Source organism: Telopea speciosissima, chromosome 11 (genome assembly GCF_018873765.1).
Source record: "Telopea speciosissima isolate NSW1024214 ecotype Mountain lineage chromosome 11, Tspe_v1, whole genome shotgun sequence".
Taxonomy (NCBI): Eukaryota; Viridiplantae; Streptophyta; class Magnoliopsida; order Proteales; family Proteaceae; genus Telopea; species Telopea speciosissima.
Window position 1 is genome coordinate 46,760,792 of NC_057926.1, and position 19,103 is coordinate 46,779,894.

The 19,103-nt window shown below is 38.1% G+C and overlaps 3 protein-coding genes across 3 annotated transcripts in view; 2 read left to right on the forward strand and 1 right to left on the reverse strand.

Annotated features, from left to right (window-relative positions):
• LOC122646849 (zinc-finger homeodomain protein 11-like) lies at nucleotides 1–18,413 on the forward strand. The gene is made up of 2 exons (XM_043840460.1): nucleotides 1–624; nucleotides 18,394–18,413. The coding sequence occupies exon 1, from the start codon at nucleotides 35–37 to the stop codon at nucleotides 620–622; it is 588 nt and encodes a 195-aa protein (XP_043696395.1). The 5' UTR covers nucleotides 1–34; the 3' UTR covers nucleotides 623–624; nucleotides 18,394–18,413.
• Nucleotides 7,819–9,015, reverse strand: LOC122645228 (putative F-box protein At4g38870). The gene has a single exon (XM_043838557.1). It carries the CDS (start codon nucleotides 9,013–9,015, stop codon nucleotides 7,819–7,821), a length of 1,197 nt encoding a protein of 398 aa, XP_043694492.1.
• The window catches only part of LOC122646850 (60S ribosomal protein L35-like), a 23,188-nt gene continuing 22,475 nt past the window's right edge, over nucleotides 18,391–19,103 (forward strand). The window contains exon 1 of the mRNA XM_043840461.1: nucleotides 18,391–18,414. The gene's annotated coding sequence lies outside the window, so the exon portion shown is untranslated. The remainder of the gene's footprint in view (nucleotides 18,415–19,103) is intronic.

Here is a 19,103-nt window from a genome sequence, read left to right on the forward strand (position 1 = left end):
TGCTAGAGAAGGTTCGGACGCTTGCAGACTAAAGATGAGAATGGAGGAAGATGGCCCAAATGAGCTCTACAAGGAGTGTATGAAAAACCATGCTGCCAGCCTAGGAAGCTACGCTACCGATGGTTGTGGCGAATTCACACCCGACGGTGACACACCTGGTGGACTACAATGCGAAGCCTGTGGCTGTCACCGTAATTTCCACCGGAAGGTTAGGGTCTTAACCGGCACTGGCAGAGCCGGAAACAGCTCTAACCGTGGCGGTGACGACCTAGAAATGGAGCTAATCCAATACGGCAGCGGCGGCGGTGGAGGAGGAGGTGTTGGTGGTGGCCACCCAGAGGTGGTGACCCCTGTGGAATTGCTAGAGCTGGAGAGAGGCGTAAAGAAGCGTGCTCGAACGAAGTTCACGGCGGAGCAGAAGGAGAAAATGCTTGGCTTTGCAGAGAAACTTGGTTGGAGGATTCAAAGAGACCAAGACGCTGAGATCGAACGCTTCTGCAAAATGACTGGTGTACCCCGACAGGTCTTCAAGGTGTGGATGCATAACCATAAGAACTCTTCTTCGTCGTCTTCAGCTTCTACGGCCACCACCGGCAATGCCTCCTCTACTCTTACTCAATAGAGAGATTTTTAATTTTTAATTTTAATTTTTTTTTTTTGGTTTTATTGTTTCTTTTCCCTAACAGAGGAGTAATTTTCCATTTGTTTTTTCCATAAATTTATCTTAATAGTTAGTGTTTATATTTTGGGTGGTGAGGATTTGATCTGAGATCAGCAGTTCACGTGGTTGAGGAGTGGGTGGTGGGTGGGGAACTGGGGAAGATGTGGATATGGACATGACGCGTTCTGGTTGGGAGATGGATTGGTTGCTTTCATTGTTTGGAAGATAATGACATGTTTCGTACACTTCTGTTTTTCCTTTTCTTGGAAAAATTATTCTAAACTCCAGAAGAGAATCAGATCAAATGAAGAGATTTTTATGCCCATCAGAAGGCAGAAATGATAGATCAGTCTGTGGGTCCTCTCTCATGGCTATTGAGATTTTTGGATTTATTTCAGGGAAAAAGATCTCTACTTGGTGGTGTTTCTTGCGTTCTCCAATGGGTGAGTATCTCTCCACCGACGACGGGCCAGAGATTTCATCTCACGGTGTCCTGGGAGAGGGCGTAAGAAAAACCACCAAATAAAAATCTCTTGCCCTTTTATAATTAGTTATGATTTTTTCCAAAATAAGGGAAACTGCGACAATCATCGTAGGGATATTTTTTTGGGCACCAAAAACCCTGTAAGTAAGCAGGGGTTAATTTTGAAAGATTTTTCACAAATTTAGATTAGAGTAGTACAAAGCCCACTTAAAAATAGCATGAGCATAAGCACTATTATTTTTTAGAACAAAAGAAAAAGAGATAGAACTCAAAAGAAGGAATTAAAATTCTAATATCTTATCACAATCACCCAATAGGTTGATGGTTAAGGGAGTAGGCCTACAAATTCAAAAGGCACATTAAGATCACACAACTAGAACAGGGTTGTATTGGAATATTGGGGGAAGAGAGAAAAGTTTTTATATGGAAAGACCCCATGATTCCAGCTCTTTAACACTATTGTCCCACATCCTTGTTATGATAAGGTCCATGAACTTATGCTAAATGGTTGGTGGAAATCATTGTTTATTCTACCCATCATTTTTCAACTTGTGCGGCTATATAGATACCCCAAAGATTGATCTCTCAAACCCATTTTCTTTTTTTAATCTTTTTTCTTCTATTTTTAAGAATGGAGTTCTCACTAGGGATGTAAACGGATCGGATTCGGATCGGATACGGATCGGATGTGATCGGAGCGGGATATTCCCTGGCCGAATACAGATACCTCTAAATGGATTCGGATGCGGATCGGATTCGGATTTTCGACCATCCGTTTACATATCTGCCTTGTGTAACCCGGACCTTCCTCCCCCTAGCGGATACAATTCTCTCTCAATCCATATCTCTTAGATCATGATTCTCTTTTCAGCATATTCTAGAACTTGTTTAATCTTCAAAAACCCTAAAAATCATTATTTACTTAATTTTTTATTATTAAGTATTCGGATTTTTTTTCGGACGGATTTTAATCGGAGTATTCGGATTATTTTTCGGATATCTCTAAACGAATACGGATGCGAATTCGGATTCGGATTTCGGTTATCCATTTACATCCCTAGTTCTCACTAGTCTACCAAGCTTGTGGCATTCTTTTTTATTTTTTTAGTCTAAGTCACAATGTCAATCTGGTAAATTATTTTTTGGCAAAATGTTTTCATGTATGACGGTACATGACATGTACACGACTAACACGAAATGTAATCAGATTAGTATAAATGTTTATCTGAAATGACATCAACATCCTAGATCCCTCTATTTGACAGAGTAAATGTCTTCCATGTACGAATACCTTCCCTTTATTCTTAGATGGAAAAAAATTGAAAAGTTCTTTGGAAGCTGAAAGTTCATCCCAATTTTAAAATCCTTTTATGAAAGTTTTAGTTGAAAGTGTTTTGCCAAAAAAAAAAAAAAAAAAAAAAAGCAAAAGTTTTCGCACACACGGGCGTGCACCATGCACCGTTATATCTCTTGTTCCAAAAGCGGAAACCCTTGGCCCCCATTTAAAGCCCTGTAATCTGGCCCTACCGAATGTGGCCATGCATGAAAACCCTCCCCAAAAAGAAATTAACATCTTTCATTAATTTTGACGACATTTGTATTTTGTGCAATAAGGAGGTTTAATCGATTGGCATATTACCCCATTATATGGGGTCCAATATAAAATTATTCAAGTTGTGTTTTTTTTTTTTTTTTGGCCTTAAAAACATTAGGGAGAAAGAACTCTACCTAGTCGAGTGTTGCGCGTGGCCCTTGCATTTAGACACTGGGCTGTGCAAAATGACCATTACACCCCCATGGAAAGCCAGTGATACCTAAGGGCGCGACGATCATTTTGTACGACTCCATGTTTGGAAGCAGGGTCTATGTGCCTAATGTGACTAGATAACATTCTCTTTTCCAAAACATTTACCAACATAAATTTTGTTCATTTTACTCTCTCTCTCTCTCTCTGTACTATGTTCATCAAATATCAGTACCGATTAGGGGGTGCCCATACCATTGTTAAAACCCTGCCTGCTGGTGGAGGAGGCTGACACCGAGATTGAGCCTGAGAAGTCAATTCAGTACTCCTTCCTTAGGCTATATTTGGAAGTTAGGAAAAAAAAATTGAATTTGAAGACAGAAATAGGCAGTTAGGCACATAAAAGTATAATTGTATGTGTGTGTTTTTTAGGACTTACAAACATAGCCTTAAGTCATTAACATCAAAGTATAATCGGAAAATCTGGCTCCTCTCCAATGAGCCCAGCGCCCAGGGAGTGCCCAATGTGCATCCATCGGCTGAAATGGCTGGATGCACATCAGGATGCTTGCAGGCACACATATTGGCACGCATCCAACCAGCCCAGTTGTTGGATGCCCGCTGGAGACAGCCCAGCGTTGGAGAGGAGTCTGTTCCCCTCCCTCCATCCCTCCACTCTGTAGCACATGTGCACACAAGATCTTTATCGCCTACGGTTCCTGCTTGGTACAGTGCCTGCAATTCCTCTCATAGGAGGATGGAAATGACCACCTCACCCCTGCCCGAACACACTACCCGGGTGGGGTCCACCCCCCTCTTATAAGAGGCACTAGAAAATCGTATCGAATAGAGAATCGCAGGAGATAATTTTCCGTGCACACACACACATAGCGCACACGGAGTACCTCTACAATACGACAATACCTCAAGACTTGTGACTTCTTTGGTATTTTGATCGAGCTAAATCACGTACGGTTGATCTTACAAAAGAATTCTCAGATTGGAATAACATAAACTCAGATCTCACGTGGACGCATGCATAATCATTGAATATAAATAATTGACTTTTTTTTTTTTTGGGGGGTAAACAAATAGTGCCTTAAAATTTAACCACCTATGTTTTCAACACTACTAGATAGAATTTTAGTTTAAAATACTACCTTAAGTAATATCTGAACTATGGGAAAAACAACGCCACTTGATCGCGCAACACATGTCACCCTTGTGTCTGGGTGTGCGAAATGACTACCCATCCACAAGAAAGATGAAAATGACTAGAGGTGCAATGGTCATTTCACGCGCCCATGTGTCCGGGTGTAGGGGCAGCGTGAACTATGCGACAAGGTGGCTTCTCTTTCCCTTGAACTATTATCTGTTGCAAGAAGTCTGGTTCTCAATTCCACTCCATCCAAAAGCATGGTTTTAGTGCATGGTATTGGATCAAGTATCGTTCACCTTCAAAACGATATGATACCAATATGGTGTCAGCACAAATCGACTGTATTGGACAAGTTTACTCCTGATTTTCCATTTAAAATAGTTTTTTTTTAAGTTACAATTTTATCCCCTGTCCGTACTGTTTCACCAATAAAGTATTAGCTAGGTTATGGTATCACTCATCTTCAAAACCAAGCAGTATCAACCATATCGGGCAATCAGATACCGATACCTCAAACCATGATCCAAAGCAGTGTCAGCTATTAATTCATAAGCAATCACTGGGAAAAAATAATGCTGATAAGTCTAACAACATATGTAACCTCAAATAGAGTGGAATAGGGATAGGGTATCCTTGTCGCTGCCCCCAAGTTGGTAATGAATGACTGCCAAGATAACATATAATTAATCTTTGTTCTATTACCTCTATGTTTAATGGTTGGGATCTAAGAGATAAAGAAGATAATTCCCGCAAATTTATGAACTACTGCAATTAACATCATAATTATGTAAAGGGTAAGGAGTAAAGTTCTAAAAACAATTCAAAATAAGAAAAATCTAATTGGCATCCAAAAGACATGGAATCAAGTACTAAACAGAGCTTATTAGAGCAACAATCTACAGAAAGAGGGTTGTGCCTCTGTTATTTTATTAATGAAAATAAATATTTAATTACAACCTAAGAAGGGGGACATAAAAGCCTTACCCTCATCGGAAAATCTATATATACTGACAAACCAAAAAAAATAATAATAAATAAAACAAAAATGGAACAAAATGAGCTAGGAATTAAACATTAATTATCAAATCAAACTCATTGTTTTGGTTCATCTGAGTATTCGAACCCATATGTTGATGAAGTTGCTGTCTTGCGTTTCTTTATTTTGCAATCCACCATTTGTGAAGACTGTTACACAACACACAACATTTGGGTTAGTTAGACTCTAATCATATAATATCAGAAAACATAGACAAGATTAAATAATTAATTAATATAAATTATAAAGTAAAGCAAGATTAGAAAGAAACATCAAGGCAATTAATTATAATACTAACCTTTGTATGCCTGTACTCGTGCATTATCCAGGCAGTCTTCTTACTTTCTCTGCATGTATGTTTCCATGATCATCAGCATCCATGTGATATGTCAATTGCTTGACTTAACCTATCGTGCTCCTCTGCTGCTCAAGTGTGTCTGTAACAGATTTGTCACTTGTACTAGCCCTCCAAAAGCCATTATCGGTTGTACGATGAGGTCTTGACCCACCTTTTGCAGAGATTAATCTCAAGGTCCAAGAACCATGGTGTTTCATTTTATGATGACAGTTCTGATTCGACTGGTGTAGTTAGCAATGTAATTGGAAACTACGTAGCCCCTGCCCTCTTCTTCTTCTCCGTTCTTAATCGATTGCAGCGGTCTATGGCTTTTGAGAGAGGGTCGTTGTTGCAGAAAATGGAAGATAGATTTTGGGGAAACGATTTGGGGAAGATGAGGGCATTTTGGTAATCATGCCCTAGCAAGGGTATATTTGTACATTACATTCTTCAATTTCAAAACCGTTAGCATTTAACGCTTGATATTAATGACATGACTTAAATATAGATTAATTTGTGGAATTATCAAAGGGGTGCGTGTGGAATTATCAGAATCTTAGGGAGGCATGTGGAATTTTTGGATGATTTAGGGGATGCATGTGTATTTAACCCAAATTTATTTATGTTGGGCTCCGTCATCTGTCCGGCATAGATGATGGTCCGGCCAACGTTGGAATTAAAAGTTCTTATATACTACTGAACTTACATGCACCTTATATTTTCTTCATTCAATACACAATTCCTCTACATACTTTTCAAGAAATTTTATAAGAATTGGGAGTAATGCTAGTGCATGGTTGAGTAGTACTGGGGTGTAGTGTAGTGACCGCGATGCAAAATTGCAAAATCTTTGTTAATTATGATTAGTGGGAATTTGATCTGAGTAGGAAATAACAAAGCTAAACATTTTGAGATCTTAAAATTGGAATAAAAAAAAACTGAATCAGACATTTGCAAAGAAGGATGGTAAGGTCTGATAGGTACCAAAAATGACGCACCTCATAGTTATTAAATTTCTATATTTTTCATAGGTACCAATCACTGAAAATTCAAAGTGAAAGGCATATTTTTCAAGATGATATAAATGTAACAACTACTCACTGATGGTTGAATTTGCAACAAGGTAATATTGTCTTACCATGTGGCAAAATTAGATGGACATGACTAAGTCCATGTAATGAGGATAAACACCCATCTGACTGTATATCTGGAGTAAATAAAATTACAAGAAAGCCTTCCCCAGTGTAACAAAACCCTAATGACATTTCTCCACTTTCTGACTAAACTCAATTTTGCTTTCCCATGTCTCTTTAGGGAAAGAACCTGATTATAGAGATCCCATACCCAAACGTGTGTGTAATGTGGTGAAGTTTAACAAACCAATCCTCATGATATATTATAACCCTATGAGAGAGGGTTGGGCAAACCGCTAGCATGCACCAATCACAGTGCTGGACACAGGAAGACAAAAGGGTCTTTTCCAAAGGAGGAGGAGAGAAAATGACACATGCTAGACAGCCTGGTCACGTGCCCAGCCTTTTGAATTAAAATCCTCTGCAATTCCTTCATCTTGTGATGCCTTGCAATTCAAGCCTGAGAGCTTGACAAATGGGAGATGCTTCATCCAACGATGTGAGCTCAATTGACCCAAATTTTTTTTTTGTTCCTTCCCGAGCTCGGAACCATTGGATGTCCATCTTCCACGTATCGAGCACTCAAGCCCAACCTGCAAGGCACCGTAAGATTAAAGCACTGGAGAGGATTTTTTTTTTTTCAACCTTTTCCCTAATCCTATTTTCTAAAGTTACAAAAATCTTAGTAATTTATACTTGGTCATAGTGTTTTCGCAAACTTCTAAGGTAATTCCCAAGTTATACAATCTAGAAGTATCATTAACTTACATGTGACATTAACTTACATGTGACATATATAAAAATAGAGCAGGAGACCACTGCATGGTCAAGTAGCACCTGTACCAATGCACCTACACCAGGGCCAATAAGAATGCACGGAGGAGCATCAACATAGATGCTATTTTTTATTTCATGGGGGCATGGCAGTACTTTTGCACAGCCTTGTGTCTGGAGGCAGGAGCCACACAACTAGGTAGCGTACTTTTGCCAAAAATAAGATATAGTAACCTGCTTGGTAGCAGCCTCCTACAGCCTCTCACATGGGTGCACAAAAAGACCATCATGCCCCTACTCTTCAATGCCATGTATGCATTGCAATTGGCCCAGCCACTGGCATAGTGGCCACGCGACCAAGCAGCGTACTTTTTCCCAAAACAAATAATTAGAAAAAATTTACATAAAGAGTAAGATCTTGAAGTAAAATATCATAACAAATATTAGCACTAAAATTTATAATTACAGCTTAAATAATTTGATTGTAAGATCAAAATGGTGTAATAAGATTTTCAACAAATGTGGCCGATCCTCCATAGTTATGAAACGGTTCCAATTGGACGACCTCTTCATAGGAATTGGTTTTTTGATCATAACACAACATTCGATTACACTTACCTTCAAGAAGAAGCTGTCCCCTCCATAAGCCAACTATAGGAAAATAACGCAAAGAATGTTTAAGATCAATAGTCTCAAGATCAATTTCATACTCCTTGCTCCAGATGGATTTATTGTAGTCCTTCAGCACCCATATCTCCAAAACTTCTCTACTAAAGACATTATCTGCAACGCATAGCTTACCTTCCAACTCCATGAGATGCATGGCGATGGGCATCATGTAATCAAAATTCTCATCTTCTGCCCAATCCACTGGGCGTGCAATTACTTTGAACTCTTCAAGTTCAAGATCCAGAGAAAGAATGAATTCAGAGGAAGACGAGTTTCCATACCCAATCATCCAGTGGGCACTCCCATTTACATAACACATGGCCCTGCATATTGGATTCTCAATTTCAAAAGGTAGATCCCCTACATATCTCCATGAACGTGAATGTTGCGGAAGATTTGTTCCCAGGGCTCCTCTTTGACCTACAGTAAATAACTCACACCCATACCAGTGGTTGTTCTCAGGGATACTCTTATCAAGTTTCGACCTTTCACATAGGCGTACTACTTTGAATTCATTGCGTGAGGAACAATACCCAAGTCCCTGAACATAAGTATGTTTTCTCTTATTGCCTCTTTGGATTTCCATAGTGTTTCCCGTTGCTGGGTTACAAACCAAAGTGTCACCCTCATAACCACCAGCAAGAAGGCAAATCAACCCATTACAAGGACGCCCTTCCATTATAATAAAATCTTGCCGGAGGAATGAATCAGGATAATTTGGCCATGTCAAATCAACGGTAACTATCCTCTCTTCCTTTTCCCTGATTGAACAAACCCCAATCGACCCATCCCGATAATCTACCCAAAGCACTTTAAGAACGTTGGGATCTTGGGTTGCTCGAGCTTGGTGTGAACTAACAAAATAAGGATCAGATATCAACATGTTCCATTGTTTGCTGACGCACTTGAATGTTGAGAGTACCTTCACTGTTAGCCGAGAAAGGATGTTGATCATTAAATCTTCATTTCCTGAAACAATACAACTGCTGGTGGTTCTACTACTTGCTATTTTAGGCATCTCCGTCGTAAGTAACCTTTGCGACACTGATTAGATTATCTGTAGGAATGTAATCAAAACACTTTAAAGCCCATACATGCCTTTTTCCTTTTTTCATGAAAATGCCATACACTTCTTAAAAAAAAAATAGAAGACAACTCAGATCTTTGTGGTCACTCACAAAACGCCTATTTAAATGACTTGAATTATCTGTAATTTTGAAATAATACATAATTTTTTGCTAAGAATATGTTGAGTTGAAAACATGATAAAAATTTTGTTTCTATTGAAAAAAAAATTAAATATCAAACAAATAGAAAAAATTAAAGAAAAATGAACAGATAAAAATCTAAAAACTGACAGGAAAAACAACAGTATATACAGTCACAGTTTTGCTGCTTTTGATCATTTATTCCTTCGTACCACTACTTTTTGTTGTTATGTTCTTTGTTACAACATTAACAAAGAGGGCATTCCAATTTCAATCATAAATTAGAGATCTGTTTCGTTGGCACCTTTAACATACAATATAAATTCAGAAACTACACAAGAATTTCTTCCAGTTGGAAATTCATGAAAGTAGAACATGGGAAAAAAGAAAAGAACTGCAGTGACAACAATATGAGAAAAAAGAGAACTAACATTACAGTAGGCCAAAGGACTGTTAAAACTAGCACTCTTGCAGGACTAGGAAGAAACCTGATAAAGAGGAGTATAAACTACAATTAAGGTTTCCAATAAAGACAATGAGGAGGCAAAAACAGAGTAAATGCATTCAACAAATGGATTTGGCCAAAGGCTTGGGGAACCATGAAAAGAAGAAAAGTGTGCCATACCAGACTAAGGGGTTGAAATGGAGATATTCCGGCCGAAAAATTGTCAATCTCTGGCCGGCAATACAGAAAGGAACCAGAGACAGTCACCCTAGGGAATTCGGATGAACTCGACAAAGGTCAAGGAGTGAGGAAAACAGCAAGCATCCTTGGACTTTTCTGCCTCAAACGATAAGTCCTGAGAAAATTATATGAATGACTCATAAGCCTTTAATAAATTCTCATGACAGGAGGTGTTTGCTAACTACTGAACGATTAAAGTCAATGAATAGAACAGTTCATTGGGCTAAAAGAAGACCTATAAAGTCATTCAATTAGTAATAATCCAACTAAGTAATATTCCCGCCATGTGACAATGTTTGATGAGGATGAAATTTAGTGGGCATCTTTTCTCTGTCATTATCTCATATGGTTAAAAATTTTAAATCAATATGAATCATCCAAATGGTCTGCCCGGCATTCCGCGGATTACATGACTCATACTCCTTTAGGTTCTTTAAATTCCTCAAGTGGTGTAGCTACCTAGATCAATGCGTTCAATTATGTCTCTCATATCAATTGATTAGCTACCTCAAATGTCACTTTAGTGTTTTTTAAAAGGGCAAAACTTATCAGAACAGCACACATACTAAGCTCACTTAGCTACCCAAATATTTGCCACATGGCAGATCTACCATAGTACTCATGGCGACAAGGCGATCCAAGGGAGTGGCAGAGCAAAAAAAATCAAGGCGACACCAACTAGGTGCCTAGACGGTGCCTAGGCTGTGGACAAGTAGACCCCAACACTTCCCCTGCTCACAAGTAAATTTTGTGATGCAAACCCACTTTGGGTCACTATGGGCCCACCCTGATTAACAGAAAATCAAATAATGGTAACAGTGGCAATTTCATAATATCACAGCACAATGAGGACCCTATTTGGTAACACAAATAGGAGATGGGATTAATAAGTAATTAATCTTGAAAGAAAAGGACTTTCTGCAATTCAAAAAAATAAGGGTGGGAGTTAAACAGAGTCAATTTCAAGAAGGGCGGGCTTTTAGTAATTACAAAATTATGATCTTAACTGTAAATAGAAGAATTTTTGCTTCTTCATAACTCTCGTAATGCCGAAGAACCAGTCCACTTTTGAGTGAGAGAACTCACTCATATGCCCCCCCCCCCCCCACATGGATCTGAAACTTTTTGTGGAGGTTAGTAGCTCAGATCTACTGGTTCCAACCCCCAGAATCACTCAAAAAGGGAATCTGAAGATCAACAAAAAAATTCTGCAACCAGGGTTTGACAGAAAAACAGGAACCAGATTTGTTTCCGGTAATTATCCCACAGTATGGGGCATTCTATGGTAGGATTCTGGACTTTGGGTCGCTCTAGAATGCTGATTCAAACCTCAGAATATCAGCCTGATCTGTGAACACTCGGATGAGTTCTCGTCATTGCTTCTCATCCTAGATGCACCGCCTATCGCAGGGAACAGGGAGTAACAGTAACAAACAAAGAAGAAAGGAAAAGAGGGAAGAAAGGTAAAAAAGCTTACCTACAAGGAGAGATTCAGAATCGCAGGGAAAAGTAGGACCAACAGCCAACAAGCTACTCAGGCACGCAGACAACACTCAAATGAAAACTCAATATTCCATTCTCCATTAAATTTGTTGGATAACCTGCATACATAAAGAAAAGAAATTGCACCCAACAAGGAAACTTAAAGCTAACTTGAACAAGGAAACTAAAACTAGAATATCCTACATACCTAATCCCTACCCAAAATAAAATATTACATAATATTATCCTAAATAAAATAAAACTCCCTAAATATCCTATTGAACCAACAGCCAACCAACCTAAAATATCCTATTGAGAACTAACAACCCGGTTTGGAATCAGTTCCTTGTGACCTAAGTATCCTAACAGGTCAAACCAGTCCAGCCAAGTTTCTGCATCATTTTGTCAAGTGGAAAAATAAACATGGGATGCATGCCAATACACTGGAGGTTATTTGATTGAACTAGAATCTGAATTGACATACTTCTAATCCAAGGCATGTACTAGCTACCAAACAGTCAGAATTGCCACACCATCATTCCAATAGCAGAATGAGATGGGCTATCTTATAAGCTTATAAAGGCCAGACAGTTCAAATGAGTTTTTCCCTAAAGGTTATTTTCTATTTAGAACTAGCTACAGTATAGCAACCCTAGAAGAAACTAAGAGGAAAACCCCATGAAAGGTGAATCATATGGATGAGATAGATCTACAAATTTCACTTGTAATCCGTCTAAATCATTCTTTACCAAATGACCAATCACAAACGTCTGAATGAGTGGCACACTTGCAAAACTTGCTGCCTTACTTAAAATGCTTCCAATTATATTGCAATAGCATTTGCTACCCAATTTTTAAAAGTGACTACACTACTAAGTTATTTTAGTTATGGATGATTATTAGTTGTTTTAAAATACATGCAACTCTTATTTTCAGGTAGAATCTTTTTCACATTTATCTAGAAATTTCTCAATTACCGACCAAAATCTGAATTAAACAATGATAATCCCATGCATTTTCCCAGGTGGCAAGGTATTAGATTGAGTTAGGCTCCAAAATTGACAGAACCACATGGTGTTCGAATCCATTTATAAATGATCTTGTGTGAGACAATGAGTAGGAAAGTCCATAACAAAAGAGGGGGGGGGGGGATTGTCCTTGTAATAAGAATGGATTTTATTAAATTACGAATCTAATACATCTCTACACTCCTAACTACCTAAATTGGAAAAAATAACAGCAAAACTGGCCTTTACAAATCAACAGCTTCTTGTACAAAAACATACTCATATCAAGTCAAAACAATAGATAGGTGACAAGAACCCTATCAAGCAAAGAGAACCTCTTTAAAATTAAGGAAAAAGCAAAGGCCACACTCCATATGGCCATGCCGCTATAGTTAGTAAATAGATGTATGGCAAAAAATGGGTATGGACACATACAGGCACTAAACTTCAGGAGCAAAAAAAAGGCTTTTCAATATGCAACATACATAGATATCACTCAACAAAGTGGTACGAAAAGAGACAAAATAATGCAAACTCCTATCTCAATTTACCCAAACTGCTCTATGAAAAACTCCTTTCCTCAATGCTCTAATAAAGCAAGCTTCTATCTCTCCTCCTCTCTAGGACTTTCAAAATACCACTATTGGAACAGAGTACAAAGTGCGGTATTTTGTCTTTAAGATGAAGCACCCATATACTTCACCATCAAGAAGCAAATGAACCACCATAGCTAAATCAGCTAATGGCCCAAAGCAGAGATTAAATGCTGGAAAAGATTATCAGCCAAACATAAATAGTTGGGATCACAAGGTAGAAAATTTTAAAAGACGCCAACAATGAAAAACTGATGAGAAGATCAGCAACGAACAAGGGGTTGAGGCTGGGACATAGGCTTTCGTTAGGAGCTAACAAGATCATTCAAAGACAAGCGAGGGAGATGATAAATTGGTGAAGCGAGGGAATGGAGCCCGTCCAAGTGGCCCATGTTAGGGTTCTGATGATTTTTTTCTTCTTCATTCATGAGAGGTGCCTGAGACCATTATTCCACCCCCCCCCCGCTCTCCCCTTTTGGGGGTTGGGGTGGGGGTAAGAAGAAGAAGAAAGATCCATTAAATCAAGTCTATATTTGGAATGATTTCAGTCCCTTAAAAAACCTAAACACATGAAAGGAGGAAAATCATCGATAGACCTATATTGGGGATCTGATTGCACCGATATTATGGAAGAAAAATCAGAAAACAGAGACTGGATTGCAAAACTTTGAACTCAGGAAGCACTGAAACCAAGTTTGCCGATAGGCTCAATCATTCAAGCGAATTTCAAACACAGCAAATCCCACTGCCAAGAAAATCATGGGAAAAAATGGTTTTTAAAAAAATTTAAAAAAAAAACTCAGATAACCATAGGATTTAATCTATGAAGACTCTCCATTTAGTCTCTCTAAAATTTCTTGCAACACAATCCAATTTAATCAGACAGATAAAAAATCAGGTTTCAAAAGAAGAAGAAGAAGAAGAAGAAGAGAAAATAAATCCTTCATCCATCTCTAACCCCGTCAATAACTACAAGACAAAAGATTGCATACCTCTTTGAAGCAGCACGCTCTGTTCTGTTCTTAGAGGACATTTGAGAATAGAGATGGCGGTGGCGGAGTTCTTCTGAACTGCAAAGTCAAAAACCCTGTCCTTGGAGATGCATTGGCTGTATGGGCGCTTGCCTCTTCCATCTGGGGTTTTTTTGTGTGAATGATAACGCCTGTGTTTACACCTGAGGGTGTAATTCTGCACTGATACCGTATACCGAAACTGGAACCGTACCGTATTACTGGTATCGTATCGTACCAAACATATTCGATACAGTACCAGTATTGAAAAATGGAACCATACTCAGTACGATGCAGTATCGATATGAAGGTTACAACCATCGATAAATACCGATACCGTATCGAATTACCGAATATGATACCATACTGAATTGAATGCATATATATAAATACAATATATAAGTATATATGATTCATATATATAATAATTTATATATACAATATAATATATTTCATATTATATATAATAATTTTATTAATTTATATATAAAATATAACATATCGAATACCAAATACCGATATCATACAGAATACAATACTAAATATTGTATCGAAATTGTATTGAGTTGGTATGGAATCGATATTAGAAATGTAAAATTATGGGGTACAGTACATTATCAGTATCTGATACTTGGTTTCTGTACCATACCGAAACTGTATCATATTATCGAAACTGTATCGGTTGAGACCCTTATTTACACAGTTGTAAAAATATAACAAAAAGAAAGGTGAATTTTTGGGAAGAAAATCGCTACCAGGTTGTGTAGCTCGTGCGCCAACGTGGTGGGCCAATGAGGGGACATACAAGGGCATCGATTAGGGAGGGATTTTTATTATAGGAGTGAAGTGGTCATTTGAGGGGGTTATGTCTCGACAACGACCAATGAGGACAAAAGCCCCATGAAAATACCATAAACACCCCTCGTATTGGATGAGTCACATAGCCGTTGATAGCGATCTTGCACACAGTTTGCGCCCTTTTTTCAAATATCACAAAGTATTTATTTTGTCATGTTAACCAAGGTTAGTAATCTCGGATCAAATCGATCGATTTTGCCCGGATCGGATCGGATCGGTATCGATCGAGATTAATCCTGATACCGATCCGATCCACTCCACCTGTACGGACAAGGATAAAAAGGTAAAAGAAAAAAAGGTCAAAAGTGCCATAGTTGTCTGTTAAAACTAGGGATGTAAATGGATAACCGAAATCTGAATTCGCATCCGCATCCGTATTTGTTTAGAGATATCCGGAAAATAATCCGAATACTCTTATTAAAATCCGTCCGAAAAAAATTGCAAATACTTAGTAATAAAAAATTCAGTAATAATGATTTTGAAGGTTTTTGAAGATTTCACAGGTTCTGGAATATGATGAAAAGAGAATCATGATTTAAGAGATATGGATTGAGAGTGAATTGCATCCTCAACCAAAAAAAAAAAAAAAGAGTGAATTGTTTCCACTAGGGGGAGGAAGGTACGCGTTACACAAGGTAGAGATGTAAACAGATGATCAACAATTCGAATCCAATCCACATCCGAATTCGTTTAGAGGTATCTGTATTCGGCCAAAGAATATCCGAATCCAATCACATCCAATCCGTATCTAATCCAAATCCGAACCATTTACATCCCTTATTAAAACTAGCACTCTTGCAATGGTATGAAGAAACCCAATAAAGAGGAGTATAATTACAATTAAGGTTTTCAATAAACACAATGAGAGGCAAAAACAGAGTAAAATGCATTCAACAAATGGATTTGGCCAAATGTTTGGGGAACCATGAAAAGAAGGAAAAGTGTGCCATACCAGATTAAGGGGTTAAAATGGAGACATTTCGGCCAAAAAACTGTCAATCTCTGGCCAGCAACACAGAAAGGAACCAGAGACAGTCACCCTAGGAAATTTCGGAGTGAACTCAACAAGGGTCAAGGAGTGATGAAGATAGCAAGCATCCTTCGACTTTTTTAAAAGGGCAAAACTTATCAGAACAGTACACCGTGTTAAGTTTACTTACCTATATTGCCATGTCGCAAATCTACCATAGTTGTCATGGCGACAAGGCGATCCAAGGTGGTGGCAAAGGAAATAAATCAAGGCGACACCAACCAAGTGTCTAGATTAGGGATGTAAATGAATTGTCGAAATCCATTTCCATATCCGTGTCCGTATCTATTTAGCACTATCCGAATCCATCCGAAAGCTAAACGGATACGGATATGGATAGGATATAGCTATTTGAAAAGCTATATTTATATGTAAATAGATAACATATCCAATCTGTATCCGTGTTCGTATCCATTTAGCACTATCCGAATCCGTCCAAAAATTAATCAGATACAGATGCAGATATAACACTATCCGAGCCAAATCTGATCCGTTTATATCCCTAGTCTAGATGGCACCTAGGCTGTGAACAAGTAGACACCAAGACTCTTTACTCACAAGTAAATTTTGTGATGCGAACCGGTTTGAAAACCCGCTTTGGGTCACTATGGGCCCACCCTGATTACCAGAAAATCAAATAACGGTATCAGTGGCAATCTCTTAATAACACAGCACAACGACGACCCTATTTGGTAACACAAATAGGAGATGGGATTGATAACAAAGGGATTTTCTGCCATTCTTAAATAAGGGTGAGAATTAAACAGAGTCAATTTGAAGGAGGAAGGATTTTTAGTAATTACAAAATTATGGTCTTAATTGTAAATAGAAGATTTTTTTATTTTTCTGTCGGACGCAGCAGTTGTCAGATGTCGATATCTCCACTTAGTACTGTAACCTGCCATACTTTAAGGAATTGAAGAGAATAATTTTCTCTCATATGGCTGCCGATGGATCTGAAACTTTTCGTGGAAGTTAGTAGAGCTCAGATGTACTGGTTCCAACCCAAAATCACTCAAAAAGGTGATCTGAAGGTCAACAAAAAATTCTTTCCTAAATGCAAGCCTCTATCTCAAATTACCCAAACCACACCCTATGAAGAACTTCTTTCCTAAATCCTCTAATAAAGCAAGCCTCTGTTTCTTCTCCTCCTTCGGATTTTCAAAATGCCAACATTGAAACCGACTACAGAGCGCAGAAAATAAATGCAGGAAATGATTATAAGCCAAACACAAATTATTTGGGAGCCCCCGATTCCTAATCTCCATTGGTTTTTTCATTCTCATGTTGACTCAGTTTGGGTTTATTGGGTTGGTCTAATTGAATCACATGCTACCTTGAATTTTTATTCTGTATTTCAATGAATGAAAATCTAAAAGAAGTCAAAATGAAAAAATTGATAAAATCGGAGAAGAGCAAGAGGTTTGAGCCTGGGAATTGAGATTTAGTTAGGAGCTAACAAGAACATTCATGTAAGAAAGAGGGAAATAACATATATATAAATTTTTTTTAGGGAGAATGTTCTCTGTACCGCAGCGCAGCCTACACCCAGGTACATGGGCAGCCTGTGCAGGGGGCAGGGTAGTCATTGCACCCACCCCCATGTGCATGGGCGTAGGCTGCGCTGCGGCACAGAGCAACCCTTATTTTTTTTTTTTTATCATATTAAATGCTTACACATTCATCGATCTGATTCACTATAATAACAAATAAGAAAAAAAATTAATTGTAGATGTATGGAAACCTGAATCCTTGAAAACACCTGTGAAACAGTTTCAGGGGACCATGATATAAACAATTCAAAATAAGAAAAATTTAAGGGTTTTTTTCCCGTACCTTAGGACCTGAGGTTTGACGTAATTATGGAAAAATTCCTCAGTTTTCAAAAATGTTGCGTGCCCTCCTGAGGTTCTTAATAGTTAACAAATTCCCCCATTCCGTTAGTCTAGGTTTAACAGTGTTAAAATCAAAGGGTGAACTGACAAAAATGCCTTTACAAGAAAAATAAAAATAAAAACCTGCAACGTTGCAGGTATCCTTGTAGAGAACATCATTGGGTTCTTGAGGTTTTGGGCCTAGATTCCAACAATTTTGCAAGGAAAAAAAATAATAGTTCCTACTTCTCTTAAAGGCCTGAAATCTTATATTACAAACCATAGTTTCTCACTTGCAACAAATAAATATGCTAACCAACCAAAACCCCACCTAGCACTGCCACACTGCCACACTTTAGGAATTGGAGCGGATAATAATCCCTAATAAATAGGAACTTTCCACCGTCGACAAGGCTCAAATGTGTTTTTTTTGGGGTAGATGGCATCTATGGTTCTTAATGTTTTGATAAATTGTAGTTTAGGTCGTAGTTGAAAAATCAGGTTTTTTGACTCGACTCGCCTTTTAGAAAACCTAATGACTCAACTTGGTTAAACCTGGTTAGGTCGAGTCATGTTTTTTTTTTTTAATTGTTAAAAAATAAGAATAAATGCTACATTGTTATGGATTGGATGATGAAGACGGCAATGTGGAGAGAGAGAGAGAGAGATGGTTTATTTTCATTTATATACAGAATTATAAATGCTACATGGCAATTTCCAAGAAGAGAGAGAGAGAGATCCAAAACGTTAGTTGTAATAAGCATTTTTTATCTTCATTGTTTTACACATTTAGATGTACAATTATTAGTTGTTACTTATTATATTTATTGATATATTCACTCATAATCAAGTAGTATTTATATTAGCCAAAAAAAGTCAAGGAGCATTTATGTATTTAAAAATTGGCAAGACTCGCCTAGTTAAAAGTGACTCGGGTTAAAAAAACTGGTCTTGCTTGACTCGGGAGAGTTAATACTGAGTCGCGTCATTTTTCACCTTGACTCTTGACCAGGTTTTCCAAAATTTTGACTTGACTCGGGTGATTCGGCAGATTCAAAACTTGGTTTTCCAACTATGGTTTAGGTATTTAATATTTCACATATTGTGTTTGAGCAGGACATTGTGTTTGAAATACAGTATAAAACAAAAGGGTAAGAGATTGCTACCTAGCTGCTAGCTAGCCCTTGTACCAGTGGGGTGGGGGGGGGTGGGGGGGGGGGAATGAGAGCGTACAAAGGGGCATTAACATGGATGGGAATTTTTATTTCATAAGGGTGGGGCGGTAGTTTTGCACATTCCTGTGTTTCAATGCAAGATCCACACCACCAGGCAACGTTCTTTTTCCCTAAAATACTATTG